Here is an 18,343-nt window from a genome sequence, read left to right as displayed (position 1 = left end):
TGAGGCATGCATACACATTGTAATTCAATAATTCATAATTCAATGGCCTTTGTGCCTTTCTATTTGGACATTTTTGGCCTTGGTTCCCTCTCAAATTTGGCTTGCTCCCAAGGGCAAAGTCTCCTAGCCCTTAAAATTTGTAATTTGATTTAAACTATCAACAGCTGTAGTGCTTCTCATCAAGTAATATTCATATTGCACCTGTTCTTATAAGACAGTTTCTTCATTCCTATTGGTCGAGAGCAACGGCTGCCACATAACGCGATACGCGCGACGCCCACAGCATTCCCTTATTAGGAGTTGTTTACGCGAGAAATCATTTAACAATTATAATTTTTGCATTTATTTTACTTTTTGACCAAAAAGTGATGATGTTTTTGACCGAAAATGGTATTTATGAATGGGAATCAAAGTGTGTTGATTCGGTTTTCAACTAGTGGTTTTAACCCGCCGAGTCCTGGTTCTTTATAATTTACCTCGACTTCCCAAGAACCAGGCCTCGTTGGGATTAAACCACTAGTTGAAAACCTCTTCACCACACATTGATTCCCTTATTTAAAGTCATAAATGTTTGGTGTATTTACTAATTAATGAACCTGCAGTATGAGATACTAAAAACGTCAATCCTATAAAAAAAAAACTATTAAACTTTGTTCAACAACAGGTTAAACAGTTAGACATTCAATTCTTGTTAGTCTGGCAAAGTTGGGTACAGTCATACACAATCAAGAAAACATACATTTGTACGTAGGGCTTGCCCAACAGAAATAGTCCACTTGGTTTCTTAAGTGGAGTTGAGCACGTATTGTTCTGTTTTGCAGGTGTTTGCCTTGGATTGCAGGTAGCAGTGATTGAGTTTGCTCGTAATGTATTGGGTTGGAAAGATGCTCATTCTGAGGAGTTTGATCCAAACTCCACTCATAAAGTGGTAAGTGTACTTTTCTTTGTGCATTGGTTATTGATATTAAGTAGTGTGGCAAGTAGGCTATAATTGGAATAACAATGAATGACAGCCATTTTGAAAACTACTCGTTATTTTACCTGCAATTGTTCATAGCACAAACCTGCGATGTATGCCGAATGACATGCTTGTATCATCAGAGCCAAACTTCCCCCAATAAACAATGGTTTCATGCTATATGGCAATTTATATTGCAAAGTCCTTTAGTTTTACGGACTGAGAGATGTGTAAACCTGCTTGGTTGGACTACCCTCTCCCCTCCCCTCCCCTCCCCTGCCTCCTCATGGACCTGTTATGTATGTTTTTTCACTCAGTCGGCATCCTTTGGCACCATATTCAGGTGCATTGTTAATTAAAATATCTTGTCAAAATCTGCATTTGTTTTATGTGGCACTGCATTGGTTTTATGTTTTTAGGTGGCACGGTTGGCTTGTGCATAAAGCGCTCGCCTCTCACAAAGGTGACCCCGGTTCGATTCCCGGCCAGGGCCATATGTGAGTTGAGTTGTGCGTTGGTTCTCTGCTGTGTCACAAGGGTCACATGGGTATTCCAGACCATCCGGTTTTCCTCCCTTGGGAAAAATCAAACAATTTTGATCTTGGCTGTGCTCCGTGGTCATAATGGGTTGATGTGGCTGGCAGCTTGCCTACTTCTCAAACACGTTGTAGCTGCAAGTAAGGATGATTAGCCCCCCAAATTATTAGTATTGCTATTATTATTATTATGTATAGATTCATGTTTAATCTGCATTGGTTTTAATGGTTTTTATGGGCTTTTATGTTAATGAATATACTTTTTCTCAAGAGACTCATAACAGAATACTCTTCCCTTAATACTCAGTATATTGAATATGACTAATTTGAGTTGATGTTTTGTGTAATCTTCTACTCAGATCATTGAAATGCCGGAACATAACACTGGTCAGATGGGAGGAACTATGCGCCTGGGCAAAAGGACAACCTTATTCAAGGCAGACAGCTCAGTCCTTAGTAAGTACATAGTACAGATTGTCATGACTAATTGTACACAAACTGTATTGTTTAGAGATATTCTTTCAGTTATGTTAAAGGGTCTTGGTACCTTTTGTAGATCAATTGTTTGGCCATGACCTGAATCCCTTCTTACTGTTAATAGACCTTATGCATTGACGTCATCCAACTGCCATCTTAGAGTTAAAACGGTGACGAAATAATCGAAACGCACAGAATTGTATGCGCAGCACACAGGATTGGCAAATGAACAACCACCTTTTGACCTCTTGGTGAGGGCGCCCTACTTAAGTGATGTCGGGTGCATAAGGTCTATGAAGATGTACATGTATGTAATATAATTTAGTTTCAGCTTCATTGGTCGTTAAGTTTTTGAGCAAAAGTGAGTATCACAGAAGGGTCATTCCGTGTCAAATCACCCAATGGGTTAAACCCTACCCTCTTCAAATATGTTCAAATTTGGTTTATGGGGTAATCGTTGCTCAACAAGCTAATATTTCAAATTTCAGCTCCATCCGATAAACGGTTTTCGCGCTATGGCATGCTCTTTCTGGTTGATTTCGGTCAAAATGCGCCTCACCTCTGACATTCAAACGACCTTAAATCGGGGGGGGGGGGGGGGGGACTGATGACCCCCCCTTTCCTTACGGCAAATATTTTTTCAGGCTCTGAAGGAAAGAGTCAGTGGCATCCCCGGCTTAAATAATTCTCCTCCCCTGAGATGAAAATTATTTTTGTAATTTTTTACTTGTTTCTCCAAAACAACGGCACCTCCGCAGATAAGATTTTAAGGGAAGCTTTCTACTATTGACAACAATTATTTTCAAACTGTGTAAGTTTTGTTTGGTGAAAAAAGTACCCAAACCCTTTAAGAAAAAGATCAACATATTCTTTGGTACACACACAAAATTTTCATTTCACAAAGTTCTACATCACAACATCAACATCATTTGGTTAATGTTTGAAAATGTTTCGTCAAAAATGAATATTCCTATTTTCATTCAAAAATCAATTGAGAATTGTTTATCACGTGACAGCAAATAAATGTACTATTGCATGCTACGTCATTCACTGTGCATTTTTCGGTCCATCTGATTTTGTTCTAATGCACAGTGAGTACCAAATCATTAAGTGCTCATGTTTGATGTATGATACAGCAATGCAGTTACTGCAAGGCACATACAGAATGCACTTAGTCAATGCTAACAATCCAAACCAAAAGAAATGGGTGTCATGTCACAAATAAAAATTGTAAATTTTGTTTGTTTTGAAAGTTTTATTCTCCAATCAAAATGACAAAGATCTATAGTATTTTCCTGCGAATAAGACACTCGGTGAACAAGTTGCAGGACCCTAAAATGACCCACAAATTCAAATGTCAACAGACAAGGTGCACCACCGCATAAGGCGCAAGTTTAACCGCACACAGAAGTACACTAGGCGCCACCCGGTGTCGGCACATTGACACAAAGACGTAGTTTTGTTGCCTTTTGGAACCTACATAAACTGATACCGACCTTCATCCAATCAGCCAACGCTGTCTATTGTTAATAATATAAAGTCCGGCCCAATCAGTGGGCAGAAACGATCTGGTCCACTGAAATTAATTTTGTTTGCAACACGAATCCAGGCCCTCCCTGGACATCCAGCGTCCCACACAAGGATCCTTGCTGATACAGATAATAAATTATTGCAACGACGGACAGACGTAGCGTGTGTGTAGTAATTTATCCGCCGGCCGGAAGGTCCCTGCATGCACATATGCACATGTACACGTGCGAGTTCGTTAAGCTAGCAATCTGTTAATTGCGCTGCTCAATCTCGAGATTGCACAACAGATGTTGGGGGCACCGTATTGGGTGATGTTCGCTGACTGGTTATGCTACGCCCTCGCATTTGCACCGCCTGGAAATGCGCTAAAATTCCCACGTGACAGTGCGGATCCCAAGCATGCCCAGACACGCCGAGTCTTGTCTCAACTCGTTTATTGCTGGTTCGCGTAATTTTTACAAATAGAGGGCGTTTAATCTCACGCTGTTATATTGTTCCAAAACGCCCTCTAGCGTTCAATGTTTATTGTATTTATCTGCTTTTGTGTTGCGTGAAATTTGATGTCAGAGGTCACATCGTCTATAAGAGACTAATGCTACACGTATGTCCAACAACTCGGGGCAAGCTTTTGTGTAGCAACCTCCAGATGAGCAAACTCTGGTAGCATTTTGCCATACACATTAATTATTAATTGTGTATGGGTATTCACCGTCTCTTAGTAACTACGCAAAAGCTTGCCCCATGTCATGTTAAGCTTGGGCGGTTCGAGAAATTTGGGACTCTCTTCCGGTTCTGAAAAAAAAAACTTGGTTCTGAGATGTACCCGGTTCCAATTCAATATAACACATAGCCCTGCATGAATATGAATATTCATCAACAGCCAACCCACATACACGTAGTGCATGCAGTTAGCTGACTGTGTATGTGTACTGCACAATAGTACTGTGTTTCGTGGATGGGCAAGCTTTTATGAATATGGATACACCGGCAGCCAATTACAACATGCTGTCTGTTTGGACTAAGCTTGGGCGATATCACGATATTATCGAATTTCGCGATATTAATTTGGAAACGATTTCGATATCGGTTCGATTTGGTTATCGAAATATCGCGATATATCGCAATATATTGTGTTATATTGCGATATCGATTACGTAATCGATTCAGGGCTCGAATTTGGGGAAAAAATCCACAAGACCGCAGGGCTTGTTGCTCAGAATTTTTACTGGACCGGAAGATTTTTTACAAGACCAAAAGTTTATTAGGAAAAAAAAAAGTTATCACGATAGAACAGCAGGCCTTTTTCATCCCTTAGGAGGCTTTTTTTTGCTGTGAAACCCAATCAATAAAGTTCCATATACCTACTTCACGTCATTCTCGCCGCCTCAAAAAAAAGAATTCCGATTTGACAGGCAAATCACCAACAAAACACTGCAACGTGCAGCATTCATAAAAAGATCGTCATAAAAAGATGGACCAAAAATTTGACAGCAGTAGTCAGAAGCGCATCACTGTTGGTAGCCATACTTAGCAAGACGTTTGGCAACAAGACCTTACTTTTAATCCATGCAACACAGGGATGTGTGGTATTGCAACCAGATCTTCTTAATGCAAATTCAACACTCCTTTGTAAGGTATCAGACTTTACACATGGTCAGTGGTAAACAAACAATGCTGTACTAAGGTGTGCCGCCGCGCCGGGTACCAACACATCACTTCCTCGTCCCCGCTCGCTCACTCCCCGGGTGCATAAATATAAATGGTTTGAGACTAGATGTACAAGGTGTGGGCATGAGTAAACTGAATGGAAAACTTGTATGCAGCCTGATGCACGTGAAAAAAGGACGGATTGACGTTCCGCAGGCGTGCTCAGAACACTGATTTGACGACAAGTAAAACAAAAACTTTTATTTTAAATGAGATTGAAATACATTTTGTAATGAAAGATAATATATTTCATATAATTATTTGTAATAGTAACTATAAGTATGCATAAAAAAACACAAGACCGCCGGACTTGTTCGGCATAAAGTTTACTGGACCGAAGCTAAAATCACTGGCCTCGGGCCTGCGGTCCAGCGTGAAATTCGAGCCCTGCGATTACGTATCGCAATATCGCGATGTATTTTCTAGCTGAGACATCTTGCACCCCATAGGTTTGGAGTAAAACCAGAAGAATAGGTCATTATAACACCTCTCTTTTGCTATGACTGTCTCTTCTACAACTTTCACTGGGAGTTTGAAGACTGATGATGTAAATTTATCGAGATTATATCGAATATCGCGATATATTATCGGCGATATATCGTGAATAAAATAATTAGCTTAGTTTGGACTTTGGACTCTGTATATCTCATGCATGCTGCATGTACTGAATGCAGATGTAGATGCCTATGCATACAGTGTGTAGGAGGAGGGGACTGTGGTATTTTGCACTAGTAGTACTGGTGCATTGTAAATGCAGCCACGTGTTTGATGTCTGCTCAATGTGTGTGCGGGTAGGGTGTTAATACACTGTAGAGTCACCGCATGTATCGCTTATGTGTACTGTGTTGTACATGCAGCCACATGTGATATTTGATACTCTGAAGCCTTTGCTGTGTATCTGCGGTCAATGCTTTCAACATTAAGCCTCAATTTTTAAAGCTGGTTTAGTCCTAGGACGCCCTCCCAGGACCGGCTCCACAGAGACATTAATAATTGGGACCCAGTCTTTTAAAATTGGAACCGTCAAAAGCGGGTACTCGGTTCCACAGAAGAGTGGACCCGCGAGTCCGGTTCTCAATTTGGAACCGGGTAGAACTGGGTAACCGAAGGAACCGCCCAAGCTTATAATCATGTGACATAGCAACCGTCTGGATAGTCCAAGGAATTCAAATTGAAGTGGTAACTTGTGATCAAGTACATCAGTATACCAGACAATCATAAAATCTAACACCCAAATGACTTATTAGCTTGTTTTAGGTTTGCAATTAGGCATACAATCAAAATGGTCCTTAAGTACTTTATACTTTGAAGGCCCATTCATAAATACCTAAGACAGTTTATCCATTCTGATTGGTCGAGAGGCCATCACGAGGGGTTGTTTGAACGGATGATATAACACCAGAAAAAAGTGTTATAACATGGGCGTGACACGCGCGCTTGAACCTGTGCTTATAAGACATTTTCTTCACGAACTGAGAAAGAATTGCCACGCAGTGTGCCGCACGGCTGTAGAATGGTGCAATTTACAGCCTTGAAGCATATACAAACATGTATTACTTTCGCCGATTGAGGGCGTGCGCGATTTTGGGCGAAGTTCATTGAAAAATAATTGTTCTGTGCGTTGTTACCGATCGTTGAATCTCAATGATTTTATTGCAAACGAAGATCTTCAACGCCGGAACCGCTATTCACTAATTCATGAAAACGGTTTTATTGGAAAAAGTATTATTTTGGGGCCAACAATTGGGGAAAAGATCGTCCAAAAATGTTGATTTTTTTTTTTCCCCTCTGACAAAGGCCCCATTGAGAGAAAAAAGAACAAAAAAAAAAAATTAAAAAAAATAACGACTGACCGACCCTCCCAATTTTTTAGCCAAAAGGGCAATAAAAGTTTTTTTTTTTATTTTGTTATGCCTAACAGTCAGTTTTCAACAGTCATGACAGTTGTTGCTGAGCAAAACAGACAACCAGATATCAATTAGAAGCTTAAATTATTCACATTGTACAGTTCATGACTGAACTCAAAATATAAATATTTTTGTGCATAAAACATCATCACTATTGGTAATTTCTGGTGTGTGTTTTTGCCTTCTCTATTTTTATAAGTTTTAATTTGAAATGTTGCAGTCTGAGTTGTAAGTTTCCTGTACCTGGTTTTATATTTAGAATCCCTATACGGAGGCAAGGAGAGTATTGAGGAGCGCCATCGCCACCGCTATGAGGTAACATTTATTATACATATTTTAAGTAGAATTTGAAACTTTGCATGGTGGAAATAAGATATAGAAGAGTTTGCGGTAACACCTTGTAATGACTATCTCTAAATGATTTGGGGTGGTTCTGAAAAGAAACCGTTGGTTTAACTCGACGTTACTGATCGACACGTTGAGTTAAACCAACGGTTCTTTTCAGAACCACCCCAACTCATTTAGAGATAGTCATTACATGGTGTTACCGCAAACTCTTCTATATACATATTTTGTATCGCACTTGAAAGCATGCCAATGAAAACACATTTTTGGCTCAATCTTAAGATTGAATTCTTAGCCAGTGGCATTGTAAAGTTTTGATATTGATTTATCTTTTATACTCAGTATAATGTAACAACAACAATGTTTCTCTGTTGTGCGACTGTATTGTATGTACATGTACAACGCTTTACAACATGCAAAAGGGGAGAGGTTTCCAGCACATTACCCTGTCCCAAGATCCTCAGCATCTGGCACTGAACTTTGTAAAACAGATAAATCCTCGCAGAATGAAAACAAAACTACTTATTGGAGAAGAAATGAGTTTTTAGGCGACTCTTGAATGCGGCGACCGACGTTGCTTGCCGAACTTGTAAGGGAAGGCAGTTCCATAACTTGGGGGCATCTGCAACAGGCACTGTGATGAAAAACAAAGGCGATGCTGGGGTGCATATGGGGAGATAAGTTCAGAGATGTAGTCGAGCAAAACAATATTGAGCCTTGAACGTGAGTAACATGAGCTTAAACACGCTACGATCTTTGATGGGTAGCCAATGCAGACGATGAAGAATTGGGGTGATGTGCTCGTTTCTTGGAGATCGGTCCACTAGGCGGGCAGCTGTGTTTTGAATGCCCTGAAGTTTATTCAACTCAGAATCTGGTAGCCCATAAAGAAGACTTTTGCAGGAGTCTAATCGGGATGTGACAAAAGCATGTACTAATTAGGGATGAAAGTTTGACGGAATTCCGTCTTTTTCAAATTTGCCCAGGTTTTTCCAGCGCTCTGCGTTTCATAAGGCCGGGGGGGGGGGGGGGGGGGGAAATTGAAAAAAAAGATTTCCAGCGCTCCTTATTTCATCTGGCCGAAGATAATATATTTTATGGAAAAAGATTACCAGCGCTCTGTATTTCATCTGACCGAAGATAATATATTTTATGAAAAAAGATTTTCGGCGCTCCGTATTTTATCTGGCCGAAGAAAATCTGTTTTATTCAAAACAGATTTCCGGCGCTCTGTTTCTTCTGGCCAGAGAAAGTAATAATATTATGCCAGTCAACTTGCAGTCAACTCAACCACACGCAGATGGCAGGTATGAACTAGTCTTTACTCAATGCGTCAGCGATCAATTAATATAAAGTGCAGTGCATGCTAAACATGCCAGTCTACCCGAAATTTTCGTTTTCTTTTATCTGCAAATTATTCATCGTTTTTCGTGCGTGACCTCTGTGTGAATATTTAATGAGTCAAAAGGGCTTCTGAAATTCGGTCATTTGGCCCAATCTGAAAAGTCTCAACCAAAATAATTTACCAGTAAATTGAAACGAAGAGCTTATCTGTCGTTATGTATGAAAAAAATCGGTGCAACTCAAATTTTAAAAAGAGAAAATTGTAGGCAAAAATTGGCTTCAACAAGAAAGAAAACAAGTCAAATAAATACAGCAAATTTTCCCGTTATGAATGTCAGCAACAGTCCCCAATTAAAATACATGGATAGATTATTTCATATTCTTCTCTGAAACGTTAAAAGCGAGACCGGATCGTAGCTAGTCCAGTCAGGAAACAGCGATTTTCCACCACTAATCCAAAACCCCTGTTACGAAAAAAATCAACCATTAAACAGCATGGTTTTCCTGCCAATCGGCTGACGATGACATCATCCATTGATATGACAGCTTGCTGTTTTTCGTGGGTATGGTGCCCGGACCGCCAAGCCAGTGTTAGTCAATAATAAAAGACCATGTCTACAATGAGCTGAATCTGGGGGGTAAGCTCATGGCAGTTGATTCAGGTCTATGTTGATGCTAACAGTATGTCATTCCGTACTCTGAGAAGTGCTGTCTCTGTGCTATGATTAGCACGATATGCAGACTGCATCTTAGTTTTGAGGTTATTGTCATTGAGATAGCATCGTAATTGTGCAACAACAATGCGTTCAAGAATCTTTGTGTTGTACTTCGGATTGGAGATGGGATGGTAGTGCAACAGAGTTTTATGATCAAGATTAGGTTTTTTGAGTATCGGTGTCACACGAGAGAAGGTAATTTTTTGCATCTGAAAGGGGTACATGATGAGAGGTTAATGAGGGTTTAGCTTCAGGGGTGTATATCATCATATTTGTAATAAATTAAAGCTTTGAGAACCTGCTGTAAATTATAAGTTTAAACATTATGTTGTTTATTGAGTGACATTTCTTGCAGACAACTTTTTCAACTTTACTGGGGTTTTTTCATACCGAAACAAAATGTGAGGATAATAAATCACAACACTCATTTGGTCATATGACCAATAGTGCCATTGCTAAAAGTATATCAAGTGAATGCCTAAAAAAATAGATTCCTTTCTGTAACAAATTGTCCATGCACAAAAGCATGGCAAAAACAATGCTGCCAGCGAGCTATTCATTACAGTGGTAACATACATTGTTCCCAAAACAAGGTGGATTTCCTCAGACTTTTTACATAAATCAATGATCTGGATTATTCATATTAAAAACCTGAGGTGTAGGCAGCCACAAAAGGGTAGCTGATAATCATGTTTACACTTTACGAGAAATGTAAATGGTTACTTGCTAGTTCCAGTTAAAAGAGTAGAATAATAAATATAAAGAAAACAATAAATATTCTGTCAATCAATTTTTTATTTTGTCCTACAGGTAAACCCAAGATATATAGAAGAATTTGAGTCTCAAGGAATGAAGTTTGTTGGTCGAAGTGTGGATGGTGAAAGAATGGAAATTTTGGAACTTGAAGGTAAAGTAAGATTAGGCAGTTATTCAGCATTACTTGAGTCACGGTATACATGTATGCTGCCCTGATATACCACGATATAAAAAACTTCTTACAATAACTACTGTATTAAAAACCTCAAACAAATTGCAATACATCAAGTTACCGATGCCACTTTTATGTCACTGTAAACCTGTTTTAAATAGTGCATGGAGGTAGAATTGGTGAGAAAAGTGCTCTGAAAAATTCTGCAGCAAAAGCTCCCTCCCATGACAGCTCCGAATATTTTATATTACTATTCAGCACCACCCGAACAAATATATTGACAAAATAGGGACCCCGCCAACATAGGGCTAGATAGGTCAGTTGGTAGAGCTCTGGCACGTTTATTAGGAGGTCGTTGGTTCAAAATCAACTCTAGTAAATTCTTTGTCAACCCTAAAAATCATATTACTATTCTCCCAGACTTTGTACACAACTGTGCAGAAGATCATATTTAACATTCCCCCAGAGCAAATCAACTACCGCGAGTCTGATGACTGCAACCTTTGTAAGCACAAATGTTTGGGTGTCTAAAAAGACAAATAAGACGTGTCTTATCCACAGGAAAATACTATAATGAAACAGTCGACATCAACACAAAGGATTAGAAGTCAACTTGCATAAAATCAAAACATATTTTTGGGACCCATGTGCCAGTATTATCTTATTTTGTAGGGTACTTTCAATTTTCAAAAATCTTCACGATATATAGTCATTATTGCGAATTTTACCTGACAGTGTATCTCAAGCCAAAATTGTTGATATCGTCCAGGCTTAAACATAGCAATCATTTTTAGGTGTTTTTCGCGAACTGCGAAGCAGTGAGAGCCTATGTAATATCAAGTTGCGTCAGTTCGTCTGCGTTCAGTGGAAAAGTTTTTGTTGTAATTTTCAACTATGTTTTCCCAATAATATTGTTTTTTATAAGTTTTTGGAATACAATAAAGGTTACAGTTTTTTCCCTTATTTCAGACTTACATAAACATTGACCTCAGGATAAAGAATCAAACTAAAACTCAATGTCACTGGTTACAGTTGAATGACCTTAAACAATAATAACCTTAAATAGTCATGATGTTCTGACTTGAAACTGAAATAAAATAATATTGCTTTTAACTTTAGATGCATGTGAAATGATAAAACTCAAAGAGTGCATCACTGGTTCCAGTTGAATGAGCTAAAACAATAACAAACCTTACATGGCTATAGCTCCTTATTGCAATGATGTACTGACTTAAAAATAAGGTAAACTCGTATGAAAAGATAAAACTGAAAGAGTGCTACTGGTTCCAGTTGAATGAACTAAAACAATGACAATTTTAAATGGTCATTTAACTCCTTATTACAATGAAGTTCTGTCTTGAAACTTGATCAAATATTGCTTCTACATGGATATTATTTGAAAAGATAAACCTCAAAGTGTGTGCATGATGTTGGGCACCAGATCATGTAATGTGTGTACATTGATGGGCACCAGATCATGTAGTGCATGTTGATCAGAAATCATGCCATCTTGACCTGCAGACTGTCTATTTCACAGACTAATGTACCATTATTCCTCAGGTATGTTGCTACTCTGTTGTTTCAAAAGGGTTTGTAGACCATCTAATCAACTGTTGTTTTTTATTTCAGGTCATCCTTACTTTGTTGCTGTTCAGTATCATCCAGAGTATATATCTAGACCTATGAAGCCTTCAGCACCCTACCTTGGCCTTGTCTTAGCATCCATTAACCGTCTTAATACATACATTGCCCGTGGTTGCCGTCTGTCCCCTCGTAACTCGTTCAGTGATACAGAATCATCAGACACTGAGGAGGAGATGGCTGCGTTAATGAGCAAGTCATTATCATTTACTAGTCAAGAATCAAGTCCTCAGCAGTTGTAAGAGTTTGTTAACTTTTTTTCTTGTGGCCTTGGAAGAGAGAAAGCTTCGGGTATCAGGAGAGTTATAAGTAACATTAGTAATCACATTTATCTGATTGAATACAACAAAATACTAAAACTATGTTTTTCTGTATCAAGTCCAGTCTTGGATATGATGACACATAGTGTGGAGACTCATGTACACAATCAGTTGTGAATATGTGTATCTGAAACACTCGTACGAACGTTACGTGTACGAAGATGATAAATAGTCTGTTGGGGTGTTAAAAAAACAAATATTGACTGCTTTAACTCGTGCTATGGTTTAAACTATGACTCCCGAGCGTTCTATTTTCCTGCGCCTCGGGAAAATAGAACGCTCCGGGGATCACCTCAGGAGTCAGTAGTTTTAACCATAGCACTGGAAGCAGTCAATTTTTGTATACTAGTGCCTTTTGTTCAGTGCCCGAGAGCATGTCAACATGATTATTAAGGGAATCAATGTGTGGTGAGGAGGTTTTCAACTAGTGGTTTAATCCCATCGAGGCCTGGTTCTTGATAATTTTACCGAGACAAAGTCAAGGCGGGTTTAAACCACTAGTTGAAAACCGATTCAACACACTTTGATTCCCAATCATAAATACCTTTTCGGTCAAAAACATAAACACTTTTTGGTCAAAAAGTAAAATAAATGCAAAAATTATAATTGTTCAATGATTTCTTTCAACACAACACCCCTCCAGCTATGAAATGGTAAAGCCCTCCGCCACCCTCAGGTAAACAACTCCTTATAAGGGAATGCTGTGGGCGTCGCGCGTATCGCGTGGCACAACTGTTTCAGCAGTTGCTCTTGACCAATAGGAATGAAGAAACTGTCTTATAAGAACAGGAGCAAGCTCGCGTGTCACGCCCATGTTTCAACACTTTTTACTGGTCATAAACAAAGGTTTATAAACACCCACGTGACCCGCTCTCCACCAATAGGAATAGCGAAACTGTCTGAGGTATTTATGAATATTGTTTTATTACTAGCAACACAGGAAAAGGCCCATGCATCAAGCTAAAGATTTTACATGTTTTGTGTGTCATCAATAGACCGATCCTTAAGCTCTGCCCCATTGCGTATTGGCCAATCACAACGCAACGAAGGTCCGACAAATAAGGTCTGACATGCGTGCGCGTATCTTGGCGCGCGCGGTAGAGTTGTGCAGAAAGGCATTGGAGAGCGGATTTTGCTCACTAAAATATCCCATCTATGCTCCATTTAGATGAACATTTACACAAGTCTTGTATAGATGTACACAACATTGTGTGAATTATAATAAGAAGAACATTGAAGTTTGTATATTTCTGTTATTAATGTTACTTATTCAAAGTGGATTACATCAGATGTTCAGTTTCTGATTGTCAACTGTCTTTTCAGTAAACATTAGTGCTGGACTTTTTTTTCTTGTTTGCATTTTTTGTTTCTACTTTGACTGCAAAGATGGCGTTAGTTTAGCTGTATACTAGTACTACATGTATACCCAATTACACTGTTTAAAGCTTATTGGTTTGAGAAACCTTTATATTTTTGTCTATCATCTTCATTTGATAAGAATGTCCCCATTATTTTGAGGGTACAACTTATAAGTGATGGATATAACTATGCCCTAAAGAAACCATGTACATATACTTCCACTCTGGCTCATAAAAACTGTCCCGAAAATGTTACTATTTTGTGTACATGTAATTCACAAGTTCCTGTTTAGGGGGATAATTATATATTATTTTGAAAGCCATTTTGAGATATGGTGGACACAATACTATGACACTAAATGTACTATGTATTAGGTTTGCCTAAATTTGTCTGTATTCACCGAAACCAAACAGTGCACTCCAGCTAATGGGATGGATGGAAAATATACATTACTGATGTAAAAACTTGTATTTGTTATACCTCTATAACTAGCTTGTAGTTTGTTATGCTAACCATAGCCTAAAATATTATCTTTTAATGGTTTGCATTATCAAATTTCTTTTTGTGCTGATAAGTGCCATCTGTCCCGTCTGATGTCTCACAAAGAAAATAAATGGACCATTTCTAATTCAGAAATTTTACATTTTTTAAATGTGTTGTTTTGGGGTTTTGTTTTTGTTATTTACCTCTGTGTGCGGCCGTTTATAGATTGTGTCATCTGTGCTATACAACCGCGGTAAATATTGGCTGCTTGCTTTGACCCTAATACATGTACAACTTTAAATTGTTTTCTGTACTGTGGCTTCAATCTAAGAACTAAGGATGTGTAGCCTGCAGCATGTACGTGAACGAATGCACATGCAGCCTTAGCAATTCCATATGGGTTAGATTGCAAACTTTTAATTCACAGTTGACTGCTCTTTTGCAGTGCATAAGGTCCATGTGTAATGGGTTTATTAGTCTTGGGTCCAAGACCATTGGTGTTGCGCGGTCACACACAACCAACATTCCAATTATGCATGGCAAAAACTGTACACGCTTGTAATGAACGAACGCTAGTGGGCGCTCTGTTTCTCTGATTTCCGGATCTCACCATGCCTGTGCTCACCAAGTCTTGGACATTTGCAAATTGAAGGCGTGGCCAGACTATGTAAATGACTTTTAATGTATGCAATATTCATATCACGTGACAAATTGAAGATGACTATTCTAACTAGATCGAGTCAAAGGTCAATATGATCGGCGCTCTATTTTTAATAATCTTTGCTAAAGTGATTCCGTGGTCATTAGGCCTATTGAAAGGAAAACAGTGAAATTTCAAGTACAGACTACCTATTCAGATTATCGCCACTCGACAAGCAATCAAAATTCGCATTTTCTCATGAGTTGTTCCCAAAGATATGGTTACGACTACATTCCAAAAGATATTATATGGTTACGTTCCAAGCTACGCAGCTACTCGGCTACGTTTACGTTCCAAGATACGCTTAGGTCTACGTTCCTTCAAGTTACACTATAATATCAAAAGGTATGTTTTCAAGCTCGAGTCAAGCTACGCTTACATTCCAAGATACGCAGCTACGTTTACGTTCCAAGATGCTACGCTTACGTTCCAAGATATGCTTACGTTCCAAAAGATATGTCAACGTTCCAAGCTACGCAGCTACTCAGCTCTGCTTACATTCCAAGATCTGCTTACTTTCCTTGAAGTTACGCTATAATATCAAAAGGTACGCTTTCAATCCCATGTCAAGTTACGCTTACGTTCCAAGATACGCAGCTATGTTTACGTTCCAAGAGACACTTAGGTCTACATTCCTTCAAGCTAAACTATAATATCAAAAGGTACGTTTTCAAGCCCGAGTCAAGCTATGCTTACGTTCCATGATACGCAGCTACGATAACGTTCCAAGATTACATTCCACGTTTACATTCCAAGATATGCTTACGTTCCAAAAGATATGTCAACGTTCCAAGCTCCGCAGCTACTCAGCTGCGCTTACAGATCTGCTTACGTGTTCAAGTTACGCTATAATATCAAAAGGTACGCTTTCAATCCCATAACAAGTTACGCTTACGTTTCAAGATACGCAGCTACGTTTACGTTCCAAGATATGCTTACGCTCCAAAAGATATTGTTACGTTCCAAGCTATGCAGCTATACTCAGCTACGCTAATTATACACTCCTAATTATACACTGTTATGGTTTATAAACCATGATTTGTAAACCATGAATTTGATGCTTCAGTTTTTATGGTTTATTAACCATGTTTTTAAGATGCGTAAATTTTCTTGGTTTATGAACCACGATTTGTAAATGTTTTTTGTATGTTCATGGTTTGTAAACCATAAACTTATACACAACAAATACTTTACTGGTATGTAAACCATAACAGGATTTGGCAACAGTTTCTATGGTTTACATCTAATTGCTGTAAACCATGGTAAAAACATGCCTTAAAAGTGTCAAACAATTAATGGACAAACGGCGCCCCATACGGGAAAGCAGGGAATTGTTTGCTTACGTCAAGCGTATTTCACAAGAAAGGGGGAATTTTGGCTTGTGCGCGTGCGTACTCTACGTTAGCAGCTGCTCAGCAATTAAGCAAAGAATCGTCGCTTGGGAATATGGGGCGCCGTTTGTCCATTAATTGTTTGACACTTTTAAGGCATGTTTTTACCATGGTTTACAGCAGGTGGTGTCTCACGAGTGATGAGGTCTTAGAGCGGAAGGCGAAATGGTGCGCTCATGTGATGAGACAGGGAGGCCTACCCGGCGCAGCTATAGATGGTCTGCCTACAGGCACAATTCGAGGCAGAGGCCGCCCTAAGCTGTGCTGGATAGACAACGTCACAAAGTGGAGTGGGAGAAGCGTCAAAGAACCGAGACGAGAAGCGATTGAAAGACACCAGGTGATGGCGGCAACTCCAGGAGTGCGCCACCATTACAACCTGAGGACGAGGCGGCCACGGACGCAAGTCTATGCCGAATGATGATGAAAAACGTTGTTTGTAAACCATAAAAAAATGTGCACTTACAAATCATGGTTTACAAACCATAAAAATGTGCACTCACAAATCATGGTTTACAAACCATAAAAAATGTGCACTGACAAATCATGGTTTATAAACCATGAAAACCTATATTATGATCGTCTCAATTAAACCTCCTTCCCAATTCTGATCGGTTCCCATTTCCCCCATGCCACGTGCGAGCCAGCAATGATGCAATGCACCGTCATGCTGTGATCAATGCACCGTGTGTCATCATGCTGCCAGCAAGCCTCCGACATTTTCTGTGTATTTTGTGGTGTATTTTGTATGTGATGTATTTTGTATGTGATCCGGTCCCGAGCACCGCGGCAGGGGGGCCACATGGCATACTGTATACGGTGCATTCATAGAGCTATTATTGCATCAGCATTACACACACGGTGCATTGATCACAGCATTGACACACACTGTGCATTGCATAATTGCTGGCTCGCACGTGGCATGGGGGAAATGGGAACCGATCAGAATTGGGAAGGAGGTTTAATTGAGACGATCATATAGGTTTTCATGGTTTATAAACCATGATTTGTGTATGCACCTTTTTTATGGTTTGTAAACCATGATTTGTGAGTGCACGTTTTTTATGGTTTATAAACCATGATTTGTCAGTGCACACTTGTATGGTTTGTAAACCATGATTTCTGAGTGCACATTTTTTATGGTTTGTAAACCATGATTTCTGACTGCACATTTTTTAAGGTTTGTAATGGTTTATAAACCATGATTTGTGAGTGCACACTTTTATGGTTTGTAAACCATGATTTCTGAGTGCACATTTTTTATGGTTTGTAAACCATGATTTCTGAGTGCACGTTTTCATGGTTTATAAACCATGATTTGTGAGTGCACATTTTTTATGGTTTGTAAACCATGATTTCTGAGTGCACGTTTTCATGGTTTATAAACCATGATTTGTGAGTGCACATTTTTTATGGTTTGTAAACCATGATTTGTAAATGTTTTTTGTATGTTCATGGTTTGTAAACCATAAACTTATACACAACAAATACTTTACTGGTATGTAAACCATAACAGGATTTGGCAACAGTTTCTATGGTTTACATCTAATTGCTGTAAACCATGGTAAAAACATGCCTTAAAAGTGTCAAACAATTAATGGACAAACGGCGCCCCATATGGGAAAGCAGGGAATTGTTTGCTTACGTCAAGCGTTTTTCACAGGTTAGGGGGGGGGGTTTCTTGTTTGCTTACGTCAAGCGTTTTCCACGGGTTAGGGGGGGGTGGGGGATTTCGGTTTGTGCCTGTGCATACTCAAAGTTAGCCTGAACATCTAACGTCACACTTTTAGGCTGGTGAATAACGCAAGAGACCGGCCCTCCAGCAGGCATGTACATTTATCTTTGACCTACATTCTGCGCTTGTACATAAGTGGAGAATGGGGAAGAAGGGCCCACAAAAACGAAACTGTACCTCGACAGTGTTCTGACCCAGAACACTGTCGAAGTCATCTGGTTTTCAGAGCAAACTGCATCTCTGACTTTATTTTATATTTATTTTAC

The 18,343-nt window shown here is 39.2% G+C and overlaps 1 protein-coding gene across 2 annotated transcripts in view; it reads left to right on the top strand.

Annotated features, from left to right (window-relative positions):
• The window catches only part of LOC117296542 (CTP synthase 1-A-like), a 50,818-nt gene extending 38,475 nt beyond the window's left edge, over window positions 1–12,343 (top strand). For both annotated transcript variants that reach the window (XM_033779513.1, XM_033779512.1), the window contains 5 exons: window positions 822–928; window positions 1,854–1,950; window positions 7,375–7,430; window positions 10,331–10,427; window positions 12,078–12,343. In XM_033779513.1, the coding sequence (XP_033635404.1) occupies window positions 822–928; window positions 1,854–1,950; window positions 7,375–7,430; window positions 10,331–10,427; window positions 12,078–12,331 (611 nt within the window). In that variant the 3' untranslated portion in view covers window positions 12,332–12,343. The remainder of the gene's footprint in view (window positions 1–821; window positions 929–1,853; window positions 1,951–7,374; window positions 7,431–10,330; window positions 10,428–12,077) is intronic.
• The last annotated feature ends 6,000 nt before the right edge of the window (window positions 12,344–18,343 follow it).

Source organism: Asterias rubens, chromosome 11, assembly GCF_902459465.1.
Source record: "Asterias rubens chromosome 11, eAstRub1.3, whole genome shotgun sequence".
NCBI lineage: Eukaryota > Metazoa > Echinodermata > Asteroidea > Forcipulatida > Asteriidae > Asterias > Asterias rubens.
Note: the sequence above shows the minus strand (reverse complement) of the source record. Positions and strands in the feature narration are given on the sequence as shown.